Source organism: Alligator sinensis, unplaced genomic scaffold (genome assembly GCF_000455745.1).
Source record: "Alligator sinensis unplaced genomic scaffold, ASM45574v1 scaffold223_1, whole genome shotgun sequence".
NCBI classification, from domain to species: domain Eukaryota; kingdom Metazoa; phylum Chordata; order Crocodylia; family Alligatoridae; genus Alligator; species Alligator sinensis.
In genome coordinates this window covers 2,958,638-2,982,048 of record NW_005841936.1, presented here as the reverse complement: position 1 = coordinate 2,982,048, position 23,411 = coordinate 2,958,638, and the positions used below count along the sequence as shown (strand labels likewise).

Here is a 23,411-nt window from a genome sequence, read left to right as displayed (position 1 = left end):
TGGTACAGATTTTTGCAGCACTGAGGTTTTGTTTCCTGGTAGGGACAGATTTCCAGCTAAGATTATCTTGGCATGGGAAAAAGAATGAGATATATAATTATATAGTTGGGGCAGGGGGGCAGTCATTCAGGCTACAAGGAATGCCATGATTCTTATGAAATACATCCAAAAAGAACATGCAGTATATCACATTTTCTAGTTATGTTTTTCTTGTCATTTAGACTAGGTTTCATTTTTCTACGCTATTTTGTTTGTTTCTTAATTCTCTTGCCCCCTACACCACTAAAGCTTCTACCACTGTAGTTTTACTATTTTGCTGCAGAGAGATCCACAGGGCAGATCTTCAAATAAATCTGGCTCCCATTGTATATCAGATACTTCCAAAATGTTTTAAAATTAAGAACATGCTCAAAATTCACCTTAAGAGTGGATATGAGATTCAGGTGCCATATTAGTATCTTAAAAACATGGGCATATTATAGTAATAAATAAAAAATATTAAACAGAGGAATTCAGGCTTCAGGCTAACTGTGAAAAAAGCATCTTGAAAGAAAAGGAAAGCACAGTTAAGGTCAGTCAAAAAATTAGCTTTTTCTCTAATTTATAGATTTGGTTTCTTTCAAAATTTAGAAATTCAAAAATATTCATATAAAAATATTCAGATTTGATTGTTTGATATTCCTATACTTTTTTCTCATACAGGCAATCTACTTTTCTCTTTCACTCAAGGTTATAATCGTTTTGTCTGAGCTTTGTATCTCTCATTCCTTTAGATTCTCTCATTCACATGCATGCTTGTCACAAAAGTCTTCATGTTAGCTGTTAGCAGTAACTTCAGTAGTACTCATACCTTTGTGATGTTAATTACATGCAAATAGCTAATATAAACAGAAATTATAAGCTTTTAAATGGCAATCACAAAATAACTTCCTTGTAACATCAATTTGGGGTATCTAAAGAGGACTAGTACAGTTGGTTACCTTTGAGGGCAAAGACAATATTTATCTGTAATTTTTATTTTTTAAAGCTGCAAGTTATATTAAAAATCATACCCAAGCTGAGCATTCTGTTTTTCTTCCATTTTACTCACTCTTATAGGCTAGGAACAGACCAAAAAGCCTGAGCCTGAATTGATTCAGTCTTTGTAGGTTAGTTTATCCTGCAGGGAGTGAACCAGTTTGTACATGGATAGGCATTTGGCACATGCCTGCAGTGGCTCAAGCCAAAAGCCTGGGGGTGCTAGAACAGCCCTCCCTTTCACAGGGAAGCTGAGCTGAGGAGGGCAGGCATGACTAGGCCCTGGCAGGCCTGCCCCAGCGGCTCCCTGACAGCCAGGAGTAATCTGAGCACACAGGGCTGCCCAGACCCAGAGGGGGACTCTTTACCCTCCTCCCTCTCCCCCACCACGGCAGGGCCAGGAGGGGGCCCAGTTTGGTGCTGGCGGGGTGCTCTTCTCCCTCCTCCTTTCCACCCCCATGGTGGGGTGGGAGGGGGGCTCTGTGAGGCTACCTGGCCCCAGAGGGGGACTCATCCCCCTGCTTCTCCCCCATCACTACAGGGTGAGGAGGGGGGGCTCCATGGGATGCTACCGAGCCCCAGAGGGGGACTCTGCCCCCCAGTCCCCCCCCCACAGGGCAGGCAAAGGCTGTGTTCCATGCTGGGGGGAACTCTTGCCCTTCCTCCTCCTCCCCCCCACGAGAGGCAACAGGAGCATGGAGCTCAGCTGGGCAGGGTGTAGGGATATGAGGGGGGGTGTAGGGACCCCCACACACTCCCCCCAGGGCATGTGGTCCCCCGCTGCCTGGCAGCAGCAGCAGCAGGCAGGCAGGTCTGGGTGCTCATGCCTGGCACAGGCGCGGCTCTGGCCAGCACTGCACGGGGGAAGGAAGTGGAGCTTGCCTTATCCCTTTGGCTCTGAGCCTGAGTCTGCAGCTCCAGCCCTCACAGCTGGGGAAGCCCTGCACTGGAGCCAGCTGCTTCTTCCTCTGCCCACTGTGCAGGTCTCAGCACTCTGCTGGGAGTGGAGGGAGCCCCGCCCCCTGCTTTCCCACAGAGTACAACACGGGACTTCCCCGTACAAGTATGGAGCTGCAGGCACAGCACAATGTCCCTGCAACAGAGGCACATAGTGCTGCACTGGGCTGAGGAGCACAGCTCCGCACCGCACCTGCAGCTCCACACTCGCAGGAGGGAAGCCCTGCGCTGGACTCTGCAGGGGGCAGGGCTCCCTCCACTCCTGGCAAAGTACGGGGATCTATATAGTGGGCAGCAGGGGAAGCAGCTAGCTCGGGTGTGGGTCTTCCCCTGCTGCAAGGGCTGGAGCTGCAGGCTCAGGCTCAGGGAGCAGAGCCATGGGGATAAGGCAGGCTCCGCTCCCTCCCCCCATGCAGCACTGGCCAGAGCTGCACCTGTGCCGGGGACGAGCAACCTTACCTTCCCACCTGCTGCTGCTGCCAGGCCCTGGGGGCTGCATACCATGGGGGGAGTGTGTGTGGGGGGGGGTCCCTACATCCCCCCACCCTCCCTGACACCCCACAGCCCCACACCCTGCCCAGTTGAGCTCTGTGCTCCCGCTGCCTTTTTGGGGGAGGAAGGGAAGGGGGGAGAGTTTCCCCCAGCACAGAACAGAGCCTCCCCCTCCACTCCGCCCTGGCTCTGGGGTCAGGCAGCATTGCATGGAGCCCCCCTCCCCCCCCCCCAGCTCTGCAGCGGCGGGGGGGGAAGGAGAGGAGGAGGAAGAGTCCCCATCCAGTGCCTCATAGAGTCCCCTTCCCTACCCTGGGAGGAGGAGGAGGGGGAAGAGTCCCCCCCAGCACAGAACAGAGCTCCCCCCACCCCACCCTGTGAGACAATCTACGCAGCATGGCCCTGTTAAAGTGAAGGGGGCAGGGAGAATGGTTAATTCCTCCCTCCGTCCCTTCCCTGCAGCTGGGGTCCGCCAGCTCCAGGGGCCACCGCAGCAGTCCTCTCCCCTCTGCTCCCCAGCAGACAGGCTGACCCCGGCTGCAGTGGGGGAAGAGGGGAAGGAGGAAAGAATTAACCCCCTCCCTACCCACTTTGCTGTAACAGGGCCATGCTGGCCGGTGTCTCTGCTAGGGCCTGTCCCTGGTCTGGCTAGAGAGCAGAGGGGCAGGGGCAGCCCTGTGGCTAGAGCCGAGAGGCCCCCCCCACCCCGCGGAGCAGAGAGCCCCTCCCAACCCAGAGAGCATGCTGAGATGCTGGGGGTGTCTGATTTATCTTAAACCAGTAAGGGGTCTGGGACAGATGTATAAACTGGTGTGAGCCAAGTCAGTTAAGTCTGATACTACATTCAACCAGGTTTATCTCAAACTGGTTTTGGCCATTTATGTGCACTGAACATCTGTTCTGTTACAGGTTTAAACCAATTTGTGATCACTTAAACCGGTCTGTGTGTAATGTCTGCCCCTAGCCATAAATAAATTGACAGGCCTTGGGAACTGCTGTGATTTCCACAGTGAGGAGTGATTAGTTTAAGGCACCTAATCACTCTAGAAGTTTATTCTGTCCAACTACCCTACCAGTCTCACAGAAAGAATACAAAGAAGTGACAATCTCTTACAGATTGCACCTTTAGAGAATAAGTTATTGAGTATTCTTCTTTTAAAGGTAATTTTAGATCCCGTGTTTTCTGAGAAAATAAGTACTTCCTGAAAGGTGCATCAAGAGCAATGATTCCCTTCGAAAAGATGCTATCGCATTGGTTCAGGCTGTATATTAGTAATTTAATTAAGCAAAAAAAGCAGTTCTACTTTAAAAGTGTCTTATCTTGATCAAGAAATAGACATTTTATTTGGAGACTCATAAATGTTTCCTTTCAGATACAAAAGAGACTAAGCTCTTTAAACTTCTACTTGTTTTTATTTTAAACTAGTCCATCCTGTGTTTTTAAAGGCTTTCATTAATCATCTTTTACGCCATTACTCACAATAATATCTAATTCCTAGGTTAAAAATAATGACCTTTCCAGAGGTACATTTTGTATTCTTGAAGGACTAGTAGAAGGACATTTCTTTCCTGATGTTATAGGAGAACTTTCAGCTGCTCAAAAATATTCCATTCCTCCTGTGCAACATCTTCATTCTCTGCTAGAGCAGATGTTACAGGTAAGAAACAAAGGCTTTATTTTATGGGTTTTAAACCAGGATGAGAGAATCATAAAGTGGAAAACGGCCTAAAGGAAGATCTAGTCCATCCCCCCTAAATACATGCAGGATTTGCTGTTCCTAAATTTGTTGTAGACGTAACCACTCATATAGTTATAATTTTCCTTGATTCCTTTTCCCCATGTAGCCAATACTCTAGCAAAATAGATCGTATCTACCCAAATCCAAAAATATTGAATTCAAGATGACCCCCCCACTATAATTAGATTCCTTGCATGAAAAATTATATGGATGTTATAGATTTCCCATGTATCAAATCTAGTAATTGTATGGTTATCTTAAATTCATCCCCTTCCACCCCTGCTGTGGCAGGGGAACAGGGCCAAACCCTTGTCCTTTGCCCTCCTGACTCTTCCCCTTTCCCCCATGCCTATGCCTAACCCCCTGCCACCTGCCCTGCCTCCCCGCCACCCCCCTGCCAGCGAGTGGTTCCCTGAGTCTAAAAGAGCTGAGAACCACTGTCCTAAAGATATGTAAGATACTTATGGCTTTCACTTTACCATTGTATCTTGCTCAGAGCAAGCATGGTGTTGGTGTTAAGCAAAGTTACTAATATTCACTAATAATAGCGAAAGAGTTCTCTGAAACTTGAACAAAACTGTTAGAAACTTTGATGTTAGGTTGTCATTTAAGATGAGGTTGTTGATTTTTTTCCCCCTCGTCCTCTCCTTGGTACAGGTTTCACTATACAGTCATTAAAATGTGAAAAAAATACCAATGTAAAATGACATTGACAAAATTTGTAAAACAAAAATTTTTATAGGAACTTAATTGAATGTAGCATAAAAGAAGGGAGCATAGCTTCTGGGATTTGTTTTGAAGCTAAACTGAGCTACAGATGTTATATAAATTAGCTAAACAGGTATAAGCAGTGTACAGTAATACTGAAACTGGCATTAAGCATACGAAATAATGACTTGCATGCAGAAGCATCAAAATGATTGTACAGTCAAGACAGCCAGTAGGAGGGTGCAAGATAAATTATGTGTGCTTATTTATACTATACGAACTTCAAATTTCTTAGTGGCATAAAAATGGAAATGCCATTTGGTTTCATGAGAGTTGTTGCAGTGTTGTACCAGAACTGAATTTGTCCTCCTGGAATACCATATTGTTGCAAATTATCCTTCTTTTAATTTCTTTTCTATGCAAATTATACCATTTTTGCTAGTTAAAATTAAACTGCATTACTCATAGATAACTAAAGGACCGCCTTCTTCCTTCTGCCCCATTGTAATCTGTGAGGTCAGGTAAGAGCACCTCCTGCTAAAACCATCAGTGTACCGAGTTTGCTTGGTGAAAACACATGAGAGGTCAGTCTTGGTAGTTACTGATCAGCTTTGGAACTCCCTCCCTCTTGAAGCCTGGATATCTTCACCATAGCACTGTAAGGCTTTTTATATTTGGACAGGCATTTATCAAACTGCAGTATTGTATAGGGAGGTTTTTTTAATATTTTATTTTAATATTTCACTTTTTCTTTTATATGTTGTTCTGGCTTTTACTGTAAGCCATCTGGTGCCTTTATTGGGAAGCAAGCATATAAATCAAATTTTAAAAATGCTAATTACTGGTGATTGTGATTATTTGGGTTTATGGTGAATATGACTAAACTTTATGTTCTTCAAAATTGTGTTCAATCTTTGGTTGCTAGAGAATCAATTTTATTTTTTATTTTATTACAGGGAAATACAGATGCAGTATTTTCTGCTAAATTTTTTCACGTTTTGTACATTCTTCTTCAACTTGATCCTCCTTGGAAGTCTCCTTCCATGTTAAGATACTATTTAGAACTTCTTCAGTGTCCTATTTGCATGAAGGGAACATGGTCCCTATTAGAGATGCTTGTGAGGTAAGGAAATTATTGAAAATTATTTTTCCTAAAAGGTTAGTTAAGTAGAAATAATTTATAGTGTGCTAATCCAGAGAAAGTTCTCCTAATTAAAAACTACTTAATTTGCTTATGAAGTGAAACACTGATACAGAGAAGTCATTTTTCAGTAATATCACAGTCGGTGTTGATTCACTGTAACTAAAATAGCAATTTGTACATGAAACAAATTTTGAACATTCACTATAAATTTCAGTAAATCTGAGTGCACTGCAAGTGATTCTCACTGTGCAGGAAAATTATACATCTATTTCTTCCCTTTTTAGTATTTACTGTATATTAATGGTTCCAGGATGACTGAACATTGCATAGCTTTTGATTAACTAAAGCAAGGGTGGCCAACCCATGGCACAAGTAGCACAGGCAGCTATTGTGTGGCATGTGAGCCCCATGCAGTTAGTAAAGGAAGGCACTGAAATGGAGATAGGTGTGCTCAAGCATCCAACCTCAAGGAGCAGAGGCTTTATGTGAGGAGGTGTCTGATGTCAGTGCCAAGAGCCACGTTAACCTTCCCCTGGGCTTCAAGCCATTGCCAAATTCAGGGCTTTGGATCCTCATTTTCCATATCAAACTGCAGTGGTTGCAGGGCCAGGTTAATCTAACTCTTGGTGATGACACCTGTCTTGCAGTAGTGTTCTGCCCACTGCTTCTCACAACTAGAGTCTCGAACCCCACCTCCTCCATTCAAGCACCTCAGGGCACAAACTCTGTCAGGTGTGCCTCTGGGAGGTGATCACTGATCAGAGTGGATCTCAGGGAGAGGGCTGGGCTTAACTCCTGATATGCCTGCCAAAGACTTTGGCCACCGCTAAACTAAAGTAATCTGTAATATATAACCTGTTTTGTTGCATATTAAACAGTATTAGCCTTACTTTGCCAAATATGTGGCTTCATGCTGCATTTTCATTTTTCACATGACATTTGTGTAATACCCCGGACAACCTGTTGTGTTGGGGAATAAACTTTCACAACTGCTCTTTGTGACCTCTGTTAGTAGAAACCACCTGAGATTTGTGGAAGGCGTGGACCCATTACTCAAGCATTTATTAAATTAGACAAAATGTCTCAGCAATGTACTAAGTACATTTGGGCCCCAGGTTCAGCCATGGCACCCCCTAGTGACCATGCTACTCTTGCCCACCTCTAGGGTACCCTTTTCTTCTCACTCGCCTGCCATACCTTGATGTATTTAATTGATCAGAAGGGAGGCTGCCTAATGGGTCATAGAGTAAACTCAAGCCTGGTCTGTCTCTCAAGCCCCAATCCCTGACAAGGCTCAAGACACTCGCATGCCTTCAGGCACTGTTGAGACCTCTGTACCACCCCTATTAATCCTAATCCCAAACCACCAGTGTAATTTTTAACCAAGGAATAAGCACACTGGCTATAAGATAGGCACACTGGCTATAACCCACTTTAGGCACATTCAAATGTGCATGGACATTTGGTTCTTCGTGGACAACTAGCAGTGGCGCACTTTGCACTGCAGCTACTTGTCCTTCAGAAATGCCTGTGCCACACACACTTTGGTATACAACAAGTTACCCTGGGGCGGTAGGGGATGCTGGGGCCCCAGCATCCTTACTCGGGGTCCTAGAGGCCTCATGGGGCTGCAGCCACGGCAATTCTGCCATGCAGAGTCTGGCTGGCTGACAATGAAGCATGGCTCCAGCTCCAGTTTTCAGCAGCTCCAGGCTGCCCAGCTCTGCTGTTCAGCAACGCTTGCTGCTTGAGTGTGCGCTGTGCTGGGTTTTTTTCCACCATTTTTTTTTTTTTACCCCTGGATACTAGAGGTAAAAAAAAAAAAACATGGAAAAAAAAACAGCACAGCGCATGCTTGGGCAGCACACCCTTGCAGCCTGGAGAACACCAGACTGTATGGTATGTTGCATTTCAGATGCATGCTGCATGACCGCACTCGTCTGGATGCACTCTTTAGGTGCAGACATCAACACTAGCTTACTGCCTTGCCTGCCCTTACCCACAGTGGTATATCTCTGCAAGGCATCAGCCTCTTGCATATAATCTGCAGGGCAGCTCACAAGGGAGCCAGGTATCCTCCTGCAGCCTTCCAGACCAGGAACTCATTACTCTGCAGCTTGCTGGGCCAGACTGCCTGAACTGGCTCAGGCCCTAGCCTTATATTCTGCCTAGGCCCTGCCCTTCCTGGTCAGGTGGCAGTCTAGCCACTCAGGAGTTTCTCATTAGGGCCTGAAGGCTGGTTACCATGGCAGCTTATGAGTGGTGCTCTGGCACCCCTTTGCTGCCCAAACTAGTCTGCCTGGCAGCTAGTTCTGCACTAGGCAATCATTGCTTCTTGCCCCAAGATGCCTCTTCCCCTGCTGCCAGCTCCCCTAGGCAAATTTCTCCTGACTGTCAGTATGTGTGTCCTTTTTCTCTAATGGGCAGCTCCCTGCCTAGGCAGCAGTGTTTCTTCTCTGCCTTCCCTCTAGAAGCTGTTCTGAGGTCAGCTGTCTGTGCTCTATCAACTGCAGTTTCTCTCCTTAAAGTAACAGGGAGCCCCGGGCTGTCTGTTACAACAATCATAGCCGCCATAGAAATGGTACATTTTTTAAGAAATACTATTCAATATAGGATATTTACATTCTGCTGAAGTCAGATTTCCCCAATATTTTAAACTAGAAAAAATTACACTTAGGCTTAAAACTGTGTGTTATGTTCAAGAACTCTCAAGAGTTTGATTAATGTAAATGGTATGAACTCTCCCTCACATAGCTAGAGATTTGAAAGACTGTTCTGATTTATAAAGTACCTGAACTTTGGGTGTGGAATGATCTTTATACAAGGGATAAATAAACATACTTAAATACAATAAAATGATTTGGCTTCCCTAACAAAACCATAGTTAACCTTAACACTCTCCTTCCATAAAAACCCATGAGATCAAACAGCTGATTATTTAATGTCAGAAACAAGTATGTTAAAATATTGCTGTAAATCTAACTCTATATCCTCCAATGTTATCGGTGGATTAAAATGTATTTATTTTCAATATGGAAACATATTAATTTATTTACAGTAAAAATTACTTTTTATGGAATTTGACTCTGTGCAGAGCTACAGCAAAAGACAAATGTAAAATTGAAGCAAAACGTAGAATTTAAGCAAGAAGCAATACTTTGCATTGATCCTTTGCAGCTTTGAGGAGTTCACTTGCTGCGCTAAAAAAAATAGTTATTTTTGTTTTGCGTTTTATCTGGATATAAAGCGATTCCCTATTAAAATAGATGGCATACATGCCAGACTTCATCCTGAGTAAACTTTTTACCACATTAAAGAATCGTTGATCATGGAAGTAAGAACATTTTTGAAATACAGATAATGTGGCCGTTTTATTTATTCAGTTTTGAATTATTTTTGAACTGTTGATTTTGGTTGCTTTTGTACATTCACTGTGCTCAAAATCTAGCTCTGGGGCGTCAAATATACCATCCACGGAACCATCACATCCAGGGCTACCAGTGCACACTTCAGCTCTGCGCTGCAGCACGACCCTGGCACTGCTGACTGACTAGAGTTCTGTGCCACTGAGCAGTAGCACAGAGCTGGGGGTATGTGGCTGCATGAACACAACAGGGCATGCAGTAGCACAGATGTGCCTTTGGCCAGAGCTCTGTGCTGCTGCATGCCCCCAGCTTCTTGCAGACTGATGCTGTCAGCTCCATACTGCCCAAACAGCTCCATGTGGCTGCACAGCCCCAGCTCTGGGCCTCTACCCAACAGCGCAGCACTCTGGCTGATTGGCAGTGCCAGAGGCTTGTGGTAGCATGGGTCTGGGGGGCGTGTTGTGCCACAGAGTCTCATTCGGGCAGCACAGAGTCAGGGGCATCTGTTCATAAAGAGGGGGAAGAGTAGCAGCACAGAATTCTGGCTGAATATGGATCCACACTGCCACATGTCCCTGGCTCCTCCTGGACACATGCTCCTGAGTCTGCACTGCATTAACGTGGCTCCGTGCTACCCCATGCCCCCAAACCCACTCTGCCACCCGGCCTGGACCCACACTGCTGCCCAAGCAGGCATCACAGATCTGGCCCAGAAGGAGCCCCTGAGATCTGAATCTGGCCTGGGGTGAGTTTGATGCTCGTGATCTAGCTGGAACTGAAATGTCAAAATCTCTTTTTCAACAAAATATTTCATAGCTCATTTCAGTCTTAAAGATTTTTCTGCTGCCTATTTTTCAGATCTTGCCTATACTGTGAAAAGTTTTGTCATGGAGTTTCAGGTTCAGAAAAAGTAAATGAGGAGAGAATGGTTCACAAAACATTACTGAAGTTTTTCTTCAATTTAGTGAAAGCTGAAGTGGAGGCTTTGATCAAAAGGTGAGTCTTAAAGGAGAATATTTTTATCTCCTTAAGTTTAATTGTTCAAACCCATTACTTTATCTACAGTAGATTTGCATTCTGCTTTTAGTGTGTTCCTTATTCCCAAAATGTGATACTCTTTCATTGAAGTTTGCAAGTGCTGTTTTAGCTATGTTTTTACTAAACATTTCTTCTGGATTTTTCTGTTCTTTAAAAATAGTTTTCATTGTTTTTAGAAAAATACTCTTCCTTTAATCTTGATTTATATATTATTTTGTCATACATTACAAATGTAGGTAGGTGTATAGTTTTATTTCATAAGAGTGAGTTTTTAGCTTTGATATTCTTAGATGTTCATTCTTAGCAAAGTTTGGTAAAGATCCTAAGCACTGCGTGCAACTTTTTAACCGTAGTGTAGACATTATCTTTTGCTAGGAAGGACAAATGTAAAATTAATACATGGTTGTTTTATAGAGTAAAAAAATCCACATTTTCCCACCTATCTGTTATATTAACACATTTGAGTTCCTTCAGTTTAACGTCATAACCTTTATCGTTTTACATATTATTCATCAAAAAGAGCATATGATCTTTCTCTACTTAAAAATTGCCAAACCTTTGTGTATTTTGACAAGACACGTTATCTATCTAATAATGATAGTAATCAAATTGGCATAAAACTTTACGTTTCATTAACTTTCTCTTTTATAGTTTGTTTGAAGAGATGAATTCACAGCAGCTGCAAGTCATGCCACAGACAGTTCTTCTGAAGACCTTTTGGCTAGAAAGCGAAACCTCAGTGCTTTTTACCAAACACATAAATATTCTAGTCGATTGGGTCATACATTGCCAGAGAGAAAAGTACAGAACAAATGATGTGAGTATGATTTATCTGCCATTAAATAATGGAGGCCAATGTATTTTAAAAAAGAAATTTCTTTTATTCACCCTTTTGTGAGAATTATATTGCAGCACTATAGCTGTTTGTTATATCTGCCTTTTGGTATTATGAAGCATGCTGCCTTTTGCTCCATTAAAGGAAATGAACTGATCCGTAAGATTCTCATATATTGATCTGTAAAGAAGAAATATACTGAAGTATGAGTGGCTTGTTTGTTGTACTCAGATGTTCATGTGCCCTTACCAGCAGGTATTACTGCAGTCATTATGAACATAAGGTTAACACATCTAGTCAACACACTACGCTATTACCATTGTGAAAATTAAACTTATTTTACAGTGTCCTTTTCAGACAGTATTGTATTCAGTAAAAATTATCTGAAGGATGAAACACTGAAACAAATAAGGCTTTGTTGTTTCAAACAATTTTTTTTAATAAACTCACCATTTTTCTTCTCAGGCCCTTTAACTTCTTTCAGTGTTTTCCGTAGGTCTTTTCATCCAGACATAATGGAAGACAACGTAATTGCTGTTCTTTGGCCTACTGGCCAGCAGGACACTGACCTGCACAGAGACTGGCTCTCCTCAACACCACCCCTTTCTTTCAAAAACTAAAGGCTGTCTGAAATGGCTTTGACCACAAAATTCCCCACATAATTCTTTTTAAATTATTGTGAAAGTAGAGAATAAATAGATAGCATGCATACATATTTTCAATACAATAACAGGACAGCAACAGAAAATCAAATATAGAACGAAAAGCCTTTTCAGTGTCCTATTTGCTGCCCTTCATAGTGCGATGAGGATAGAGAGATTTAAACCTAATGAGTGCTTTGCTCAGGTTACTTCAATCCTACCCAGACCACCTGCCAATTTTAAGGAATGTCAAAGCAATTCATTCAGAAACAAAGTCTTGTCCTTTATCTTTGGTCAAGGTATTAAAAAATGGCTAAATCTAGGTTTCTAGGCCCATATCTAAATGTAAGTGGCCTGATTTTCAGAAGCACTGTGCATAAAGCAAGCTTATGTCCAGTTCACTTCAGTGGGGGGTTCAGTCCTTTTGAAAAATGAATCCACTTTTGTAGGTTTCTATTTGTAGCCTAAATTGAGTCACTGAGTTTCTTTCCTAGTATTAATCTTTCTTATATTGAGAAATTTCAGTTTTGTCAATAAACACCATTTCTTATATTGCTTCTTACGTAAGCACAATGAGTCTTTTGTTTTCTGCTTTCAAAACAAAACAGTCAACATTTTATTTTAAAATACATTCAGAAATGTTCTGCTTTTTTAAGACAAAATTGTAGCACTGAATATACAGACCTAAACCACAAAACCGAGTTTCTCACTGATTTTCTCATTTCATCTTATTTACAATAGCAAAAGTGTCAAAGTCACCCTACTCCATGGTCCAGATTTGGACTGTGGGGCTCCTTGTGGGTCAGATCCAGACCTGGAGGTGATAGGGCAAGGAGCCACAAGGCAAATGACAGTGTGGCAGATGGGGCTATATCAGCACAGCTCTCCCTCGCCCCCCTGATGCCAATGGCCATGGCCAAGGGATTGCATAACCCTGGAATCTAGGGCAGGCCTTGCCCCCACTAGCCCCACCCCCAAATTCCGTACCTTCAAAAAACCCTGCAGGCCAGGGGGAACAGCTTCAGGGGCTGAATCCAGCCAGTGGATCATATGGTAGATATCCCTGCACTACAAGGTTTAGCTTCCTAGTATATGACAGCAGAGGGCAAAATGGTAGAACCGATCAGCGGCTGGACTCCATTTCTCAGCAGCCCCTTCCCACACCACTGCAACTGGTTTCCATGGAGACCCCAGCAGCCGCGGGGCCATGACAGCACTTGGCCAGTGTTTCCATGGAGACCAGTTCCAGCAGTGCGTACAGCTGTGCAGGAAGCTGCTCCAAGGCTGGGGCTGGGATCTTCCAGTGGTGGCAGCATGGTCCAGAGCCAGGGCAAAGCAGAGATCCCCTGCCTGCACACCCCCATGTGAGGCATGCAGGCAGCAGATCTCAATTCTGCCCCAGGTCACCACCACACTGTCACCACCACAGGATTCCGGCCCTGGAGCAGTTCCCTACCTACCCAGCTATGCATCCTACCAGTGCTGCTGGGGCCAGTCTCCATGGAAATGCTGTCCCCTTATTGTCATGGCCCTGCAGCTGCTGGGGTCTCCATGGAAACCAGCTGCAGAGATGCAGGCAGGGACTGCTGGGAAATGGATCTGCTGTGGCTTGGACTTTGCCCGCCTCTGAGATAAGACCTTAAATCAGATATTATATCGTTCTCAGACAAGATCTATAGTGTTTTCATTCTTAATAACTTTGCTGGTAATAACCTGTTCCCTATTGTATGCAAAGGTTATCATCATCTTTTTGTGCTTTCAGTTTTAGAGTATTGTTTGCCAAATTTGTATATCAAACTTGGTCCAGATATGTAGAGACATTCAGTTAAAATCTTTTAAGACAGATGAAAAGACTAATTTATAAGAAATACCTACAGGAGCAAATCTCCCCCCTCAGTACATAGCTAGCTGAGCCTTTCTCCAGTTATTTTGTTTTTAAAGATATCAAAGTAAACCTGGAGTGTTTCCTTGGCATAAAGTTTTGTGAATAGGGTGCAGCGATTCTTTACCTTACCTACTTAGGGGGATGGAGCATTGTGGGTAGTTTTGTTTTAGAAAGAGCTTTTTACTTGAGGTTGTTATTCCATTGACAACAGCAACAGTGTGTATTGCCATGCAGAAACCTGGGTCAGAAAACGTCTTTAGCACTCCTGCGACCTATGTTGGTAGACAACTTTAAGTGCTTGATAGTGGCAGCATCCGGAGGTGAATAAGTATTCCACCTTCTCTAATATTATCAAAGATGTTGGAGCAATGAACACCTTGAATCTAAGTGGTATACTATGGTTCTTGATGATCCCTAATGAAAACATCTGTGAATAAATGTGTCAAAAGTTTCTTGTAATGAAAACGTTTCAGGCTGGTTTAACATCTTCAACTAACTGATAAAAGTGACTGATTTTCATTTTTATAGCTATAGACTGCTGGTAAGCTTATATTGCTTGGTGAATCAGAGGGATTTCAACAAATAAAAAGTTAGAGGGAAGCTATAAAAAGCTAGGCAGATACAACTCTAAACTCTGCCTCAGAATTATTAATTTCCTGCCTTGTACATTTTGAGACTATTTTGTTTTTCTGGCCAAAGAGGTTTTGGTAACCTATGGCTGCAACAAAGAAAAAATTAACAAATTATTGGGGAAGGGGAAAAAAACTCCATTCATTGAAAAATATGTTGTTTATTATGTGTCTTGGTATCTTTACTATATAACATTTACCTGTAAAATAGGTGACACCATGGCGTTACTCTGCTGGAACATCTTGTTAGTATAACTAGCCTCATTCTCAAAAAGGCACAAAGTTTAGTAGTGTGCGTAAGTACCAGTCAGCAGACCTTGCCAAGGGACATGGTAGTTTTTGCATCACTTGAAGTCAGTACTGAATATCTTTCTGAAAGAGAACTAAAGCCCAAACTGAAGTTATGAGTTTGATGTAGAAAATATATTGAGCCTGGGCAAGGCTCTCTGGGTTCTGTTTTGCAGCATGTCAAACAGGATGAACATAATGGCTTCCTCTTGCTAAAAAAAAAATTCTGTGATGAACTCCATCAAAGTTAGATTAACTGTATACAACACTCGATAAGCAATTTTGACCAAAAAAGTCAATAAAATGTCAGGGATCATTAAGAAGGAAATTTGAAAACAAACCAGAAAACATCATTATACCACTGTATAAATAAATGGTGCATCCACATCTTGCATACTGTGTGCAGTTATGGTTTCCACATCTCAAAAAGGAAGTAGTGGAAAAGATACAGAGAAGGGTAACAAAGATTACTCCGTAGTAAGAGGGACTGAAAAGGCTAGGACTCTTCAAGGTGGAAAGAAGGCTGAAGAGGGAAGTGATAGGGGTTTATAAAAGTTATGAAGTGTGTATATAAAGTGAATAAGGAACTGTTATTATATAACCAAATTAAAAAAGAGATTAGACCGGTGCTTCTTGACCTGGAGGCCATGGCACCCTGGTGTACCGTAAGATCTTTTTAAGGGTGCTGCAGAGTTCCGTGTAATATTAGCACTATTAGGTGTGCAAAGATGATTCACAAGATACACCCAGAGATAGGAATCCATCATGTTAAAAACATTGACCTTTTATGATTTTCTGAGTTCTTTGCAATTGAAAAATTGCTGTTATTTTTCCCTAGTCAAAAAAACAAGTGAAAACTAGGATCTGGCATTTTCTTATGGGCTCCTTAAGTCTAACAAGGGATGGGCTGTGTGTAAGGGGTGATTTGGCTCTAGAAAGGTTGAGAACCACTGAATTACACAAATTCATGGAGGACAGATACACTGGGAACTACTAAATAGAAGTCATGGATGCATTCTCTGACATCAGAGGTTATCACCTCTGGTGGTTCATGACAAGGAGGGTATGACAGAATGGATTACACATGCCCTATACATACACTTTCCCTCTAAGGCATGAATTGTTTGTCAGAGATAGGATACTGGGCTAGATGGAGCATTGGTCTGATGCAGTATGGCATTTCTTATGTTCATATCGAATTCAGTGTAGCTATGCAAGTATATACCTAGAGTAACTGTTAATACCGGATGGTTTTATAACTGTTATACATGGAGTTATACCTGTATAAAACTGGAGTAGTACCATGATGAATCAGGCCCAGAAAATGAAGTCAACTCCAGAATATAAAGCACAACATCTGTATAGTTCATAAAGCGACGGTAGCATTCCACAGCATAGCTTTTCATAATGCTAAGATACCACTTACAGTGTTTCCTAAGCTTCATGGGTTTATGCCCCACTGTAGCAGGGTCAGCTACTCCTTCACTCACCACTGCCAATTCTTCTCATCAATTCCCCTAGCTGCCAGTTTCTGCCAGTGAGTTAAATTGTCAAAGTACAGTAATAAGGGCAAGGAAGAAATGTCTGACGGATGAGAATTGGAAAAGAAGTGGTCATTTCATTGCTTATACTTTAAATTCATTGGGAAGGAGGGAAACAAACATTCTGAACATACTTCCAACTGTGAATTAAAACTCTTATAGCAGTAAGATCCCTTTTCAGGAATGAAGTTTTAAAGATACTTCAAGGATGAAAATGCAGTAGATTTCATTACATCTGTAAAACAGAGGGGCTCAACCTACAGCCTGTAGAGCCAAGACATCTGACCTGTTAGGCTTCCCACAAGTTGGGAAATTTGGCAGTGGGGGAGTGATGACCAAGCCAGATCAGGGCTCGGCCTTGCCCCTTTCCTCCCCATGCAGCTAAACCAGGGCCAGGCCACAGGCCCTCTCCCACATGGCCAGAACAGAGCTAGCCATGTTCCTTTCCCCGCAGAGCCGGATTGGGGATGGGTCACACCCCATCCCCTGTATAGTCAGATTGCAGCTAGGCCACATCCACCTCCACATGGCCAGACTGAATTCAGTCTGTTCCTCACCCTCTGCCCTCCATGCACAGCCAGGCCTCCTGTGGCAGCCCTGTGCACCAGATTGGGCCCACCACCTGGATCTAACCAATGGGCAGATCAGGCACTGTCCATCTGGCCCACAGGGCAAAAAGGTTGAGCACCACTGCTATAGAACATATTTTTCTGCTGTCATTTGTTGATTAACATGTGACCCAAACAGAATTAATCATCTTCAAACCGATGTTTGTTTCAAGCAGAGATACAGCAGCAAACTTTAGGGCTCAGTCCACTAGTCTTTGTACATGTTACATTCCAGTTCACTGAAGGTGAATGCCACAAGTCACCAATTAAAAATCAAATTATTTATCTAGCTAAAAGTGTAAAAAATCTTGTTCCCCCATATATTTTGTTACTTTTTTTCAAGTTTATTAAAATGACAGTTTTAATCAAGTAAATACCATATAATTTTTACAGACTTAACATTATGATTCTAGGTATATAAGCTTCATATATAAGCTTCATATATATATAAGCTTCATACAGTATGAAAACACACCTAGATCCTAAAATGAAACAATTACAAGAATAAACAGTTGGTTTCATTAGCAATTAAGATACAAATCCTCAGTTCTACAAGGTTCTAACTTATTTTTTAAAGTACTAAAATGTTATTGATAATGTATTTTTACTTATAAAGTTTTCTTTTTATTTGATTTTAGGAGATAAAGTTTATTAAATTGCACAAGAACTGTTGCAAGTATGAAATTGCTTAGAAAGTGTAGAATTGTAAAAAGCATAGATTATTGTGGTGTTTTGGTTTGAAATTTTCTATTATGAATAATAAGCAGAAGCGTATTTGTGACTGAGGAGAGATTGTTGCCACACCTAGTAGCAAATTCCATGTTTAATATGGAAGTAAAGTTAATTTTTTTCTTTACATGTACTTTTTCATTAATGTATATCACTTTCCCTCTGGCAGTTTTTATTTAAAATAGTTTCATGCATTCTTACAGATATTACTTTAATGGGACATTTTTACTCATTGGTACCATTGGAATCTTTATTTAAGAACATTAACTAAGCTGAAGCCCCTTGTTTATGTTAATGTTTTTATGATAATGTCAACCAGCAGTGTATGACAGCTTTCCAGGTGACATCATAGCATTAAATTTCATTATCAGGATTCTAAAAATTCATTAGGCAGTGCTGAAAGGTGATAGATTAAATTATGAACATGTGGGTGGACTTTGTGGCATCTGCCAAATTGTTCTGCAACTCTGTTTTATAAGCCATTTGCTCTAAGAGTAACCTCAAGATTGCTGACATTTCTTTCTGATAGTAGTTGTGGCTAGCAAGTAGTGGTTAGGGAGCAGAGAGGGAAGCAGAATATCTGCTCTGTGCTTAAAGATCTACCCTAGGCTTCAAGTGCAACCTTAACAAAGTTGCTTAAAATTAGCAAAAAGAAGTTATCTGCTGTGTTTATAGACATTTTATTAATTACAAGGGGTTATTGATAGCAATAATTTGTTCACACATATAATTTGTGGTCCTAGGACAGAAGATACATTAGTAGTACAAGTTGAGAGCAGGTTCTTAAAAGCCCTACAGCACGTAAAAGCCTATTCCTTGAAGATAATATTTCTCCTGCTTTTAATTCCTAAATCTTTAAAAGAAAAATTCATTTTACATATCAAGCTGAAATACTCTGTCCATTTTTTCACCCTGCCCAATTAATTCCCTGTTTTATCATGAGGAAGGTTCCCTCAGTTCATATAAAGTAAATTAGAATATAGCAAAGATGAAGAGAAACTTAACATAGTAAAGAATTAAATAGATAATTAATTGTATGTACTTCTTTTATTTTGACAAGACAAAGAAGACAATTTCCCTGCTTATTACCTTTATGAACTCTGTGGTGTGTGTGCGTATGTGTGTGTGTATCATTGTGGTTCACAGATATCTTGTTAAGCAAATCTGATCCAAGTCGTAGTGGGTGCATCTACATGTGCAAATGCTGTGGGCTGGGTTTATGCTAGAGTAAATTATTACAGAGTAAACCCACCCTGGGCAGGTGTCTATACGTGTGGGGATGCATTGCTCCTGGCAGCAGTCTGCTCCCACCCACTCTAGCTCTGCACTGGCCCCCTGCAGCAGCCAAGAAGAGCTCTAGACTCCCCCTGGGTGCTAGCCCAGATGCTGGCAGAAAGTATGAGGCCAGGAAACAGCTGTCTCCTGGTGGGGGCTAGGAGATTGCTCCCTACCCCCTGGAGCTGCCTGCTGCCCCTGCCCCAGCAGTAAGGAGCTCCCACCCTTGGCTCCCCAGTCGGGGGTAGGGGGCTTGGAAAGAGCTACAGGAGAGGAGCAGCTCGCAGTGAGCACCTGGCTGGGCGGGGAGCTCCCCTGCAGGTACACTCGCAGACTTCCCCACACAGCCCAGGGCTGACCAGGAACTGTCCTGGTCAGGGGCAGGTCCCAGACAGTTTCAAGCTGGGCAGGGAACTATCCCTGTGCAGGATGCTCCCAGCCCCCTCTCTGTGATTGCAATGCAGGGGCCAGGAGCTCCCTGCTGCCCGGGCAGGGGGACACTGGCACCACCCAGGCTCCAGTGGGTGAGTCTGCCCTGGCAGCAGGCAGCTCCCAAGGGCAGGGAGCAATCTCCCACCCCCTGCTGCCTGGCTGACTCGGAGCAAGTTTACTCCCTGTCAGCCATCTACAGATGCCATTCTGCACAGTAACTAATTGTGAGTAAATTTGCTACTTGTATTTACAGATAGCAAATTTACTCATGATTAAACTACTGTGCAGTAAGCATTTGTATGTGTAGACAGTGATGCTTACTGCTCAGTAATATGTGCTAATCTTGAGTAAAGCATCTTGTGTAGACACACCCAGTCTCTATTATTCTTCTATAAGCCTACACTTGATTTATTGATGAAACTCCGTACTTTTTCTGTCACCGGTTCTGTGATGGAATTCTTTTTAACTATGATAAACTGATCTTCAATTATATCTTATTCTTGAATGAATATTCAAGAAACATTTTGAAACATAGCATATATCCTATTATTTAATATAGTCCAGGTCCCCATAATCTTGTGCCATATTTTTCACATTGAAAGCCTGCAACTACTACTTTCAAGGAGACTACTGTGTGTTACTTTGGTAGGTGCCTTTTTTATATTGGATCTCATGTATGATGAATCTAATATGAGCCAATGCTATATGATGCACAACCTCAGCTAGAGCAGTAGTCTAGGATCCTTAACCATGTTTTGTACTGTTATTGACTGAGGCTGGGTTATAATCTCCAATACTGTTAACAATACACTATCCATTTTAATTTGCATTTCATAAAGTTGTCTTACAAATACTGTTTCTTCCATTTTAGATGTTGAAACATGAAGTATCTAGCCTCCTGAATGGAATTCTTGGAACTGTAGTAGAATATTGGATTTTGTCAGGCTTCATAATGGACAAAAATGTATTTCAGCAAGTGGCTGATAACTTGGCACATTACATTGCCATTTCCTGTGATGGTGAGTGTCTGGGGTACTTAGCCTTTTAAATGTCAGCAAGAGAATTTAAAATCTTAATTGAAATCTGCTGTTTGAACTTTGAATCAAATTTTGCCAAAATATGCCCACACAACTTCATTGCATGTGTATATTGCTAGGGGGATTTGACTCTTCTCTCAGAAAAGAGCTAAGATGTAATGAATGCGCTAAAATTGATTTGACTTTTCTTCATCTTCTGCAAGACATGTTATTTCTATCAGATTTGGTCTTACTAAAATCCCCCTTAAACTGCATATAGCAATACTCTGTAGCATTTGCTATCAGGTCAAGAAGAGGCAGAGCATCTGGAGTTCTGTTGACAAACCATTAAATTCCATACCTTGGCTATGGGTAGAAATATATTGTGTGGGGCTGTCTCTTCTTGGACATCTTGGTTTAGTTATCTTCAGCCAGAAGGATAGATAAACATCCTGGAACTCCTGGAAGGGTTCTCTACATCCCTTCATCTTGACTTCTTCTACCTTGAAATTGACAAAACATCAAGTGGTCCTGAAAGCCTCCATCTTAGAAACCCCCTCAAGACAAGTGGTCTTATTCCAGCTGATTTCTTGTTAAGAAAAGGATCAAGAGCATTCTAGGCTCTCTTACAACTCAAGAGGCCAAATAGTTGTCAAGAGAAAAAATTCCTAGGTTTCCACTATTGTTGGAATTTCTTCAGAAGAACTTTTAACATTTATACACCTGGCAGAAACTTGTCTGTGTATTCCAGCCTGTATTCCAGATCTGAATTAGTCACCTATGGAAATTGCTATTTTTGATATAAAATGTCCCTCTTTAATTTCTCCTCCACCCTCCACAATATTCCTGAGGTGTTGATTTTGACATTAGCTTCTCTAAATAGTCTAGAGTGGATGGTGCTGGGGGATGGTAGATATGGTGGGAAGTGCAAAGCCAAGCAACAAATAGGAAGGGGATTATAGGGGCACTTAGGGAGGGCACAGTAATTAATTTGTGGTATTCCTGTCAAAAAGGTTGGTTTTCACTGGCAAGAGGCTCCTAGAGGAGCAGTTGAACAATTGTTCTCTTTACCTGCCTGCAACAAGCCTCAGCTCTACTAACACCTGCTCCTATATTCAGTTTAGATTGAGTCCAATAGATCAACTATTGCATGGCAAGTCCTAAACAAAACAGAATATTCCTACAATGTAGTAGAGTTTCTGTTAATTTGGTGTAGGTCCTTATCTACCTCAATATTATATGAAAATTATTTTGCTAGTATGAAGATAGATACTTAGAAAACTAGCCATTCCAGCTCTTCTGAATTCCATACATAAGAGCCTAGAGCAGGGGTTCCTAATGTTTGTGTGCCCAAGGGAACATTCACATTTTTTAAAAGAGCAGCGGATGCCAATATGAATATTAACATTTAGAATCCTGAATATGTGCATGCGCATATTTTTATTTGGGGAGGGAGTAGTAAGCACCACTCCGTCACTGCGTCAGTCAGACTGACTCAGCCTCATTTTGTCGGCCATTGCATACAGCCTGAGTTTAATTGATAACAGCAGCATTTTTTGTTGAAATAATGATTTTTACTGATCGTGAAAATGCACATGGGCACCTGAATAAACCTCAGCAGGTGCCATGGCACCCGTGGGCACCACGTTGGGAACCGCTGGCCTAGACATAAGCCTAAGTCTTCCCACCATAATGTTTCTTGTCCTGTTCTATTTTGAATGACATCTTAAATTCAGGCTTATTTTACTCTCTGGAAAGTCTGATAGTACCAAAGTTATCCTGAGGTAGGTAACTATTTAAATCAACAGAACAACTTACCACTCCAAATCTTATCTATCTCAGTGCTACAGGTTTTAGGACCCATCTTTTCAAGCTGAAGGACTCTTGCTTCCTGCATGTGCTTTCCATAGAGACAGGTTTCCTTCTCATGAAGAAGAGTCTGAGGTCTGTTTAAAAGAAAAACCACAATACATTTTTAGGAGGACAAAGTAGCACTTCATAATGAAGGTTAATTCATCCTATACCTAGAAGAGGATATTTTTCAGTAATTTTGCCCAAAGCCTCTATACTTGAATGAACACTTGAGTGGTCTATGATAGATCAGACAAGTTTCAATTATAGGTTAGTAGAACACAGCAATTCAGGAAAATATTTATTTCCCTTATACTAAATCTTAGTCTAGACTTTTAAGTGCTGTAACACTAAAATAATTCAGTCACAGAAAATCTCATTCTAGAAAAGTCCCTTTGTTGCACAATTGCATTCTAGGGACACTTAAACTTCAGAGAGCAGAACTGTAAAGATTTTGCCTGCTGATATGTTAACTAGGGCTGTGCAAAGCTTCGGTAGCCGATTCGATTTGGAGGAGATTTGGCCCGATTCGGCAGCCAAATCTCCAAATCCAAATCAAATCAGGAGACCCATTAAAGGTCCGAATCGAATCAGAAGCCATGAAATCAATTCGGAGAGATTGGAGATTTGGAAGGCTTGCAGCAAACAGAATCTGAGAAAAGGGAGGGGGGTGGGGTGATTTCCATATATGGAAAAGACTGAGGGTGGGGTGGGGGAAGACTGCTTTGATATCTGCTTTGACATCTGTAGCTGACCAGTGACTGATGTTTCTCCGAGTTCCCTTTCTCTGAGTTTCAGCAGTTTGAGGTGCACTTTCACAGAAACCCCTGCACCTATCTCCTGGAAACTTGGCAGGTTTCATGCCCTCAGAAGGAGCTGCCATCCCTGCTGTTTTCATCCGAATCTGCAAAAAAAATGACAAAGTTATAGGTATTTTAGTATATTTTAGTGAATCCCCGTTATAGTCTATGACCAAATCTCTGAATTGGCACCGAGTCTCCAAATCTGAATCGGCCAAATCAAATCAGGACAGTGATTCAAATTACGGAATTGAATCGCTGTCCCTCCGAATCGGCTGAATCCAGATCCGAAGCGAATACTTGCTGTTTCGCACAGGCCTAATGTTAACATGTTTATAAAGCACTACATGTCTACGCTTAATCTTCCCAAAAAAGTATCCTTTGGCAGATGGTCCCTAAATAATATAATTCTAATTTGCAG

At 42.1% G+C, this 23,411-nt stretch overlaps 1 protein-coding gene across 1 annotated transcript in view; it reads left to right on the top strand.

Moving 5' to 3' along the window:
• The window catches only part of SLF1 (SMC5-SMC6 complex localization factor 1), a 61,524-nt gene that overhangs the window by 24,248 nt on the left and 13,865 nt on the right, over positions 1 to 23,411 (top strand). The window contains exons 7-11 of the mRNA XM_006019708.3: positions 3,966 to 4,124; positions 5,870 to 6,036; positions 10,281 to 10,418; positions 11,112 to 11,277; positions 20,195 to 20,342. Coding sequence (XP_006019770.1) covers positions 3,966 to 4,124; positions 5,870 to 6,036; positions 10,281 to 10,418; positions 11,112 to 11,277; positions 20,195 to 20,342 — 778 coding nt within the window. The remainder of the gene's footprint in view (positions 1 to 3,965; positions 4,125 to 5,869; positions 6,037 to 10,280; positions 10,419 to 11,111; positions 11,278 to 20,194; positions 20,343 to 23,411) is intronic.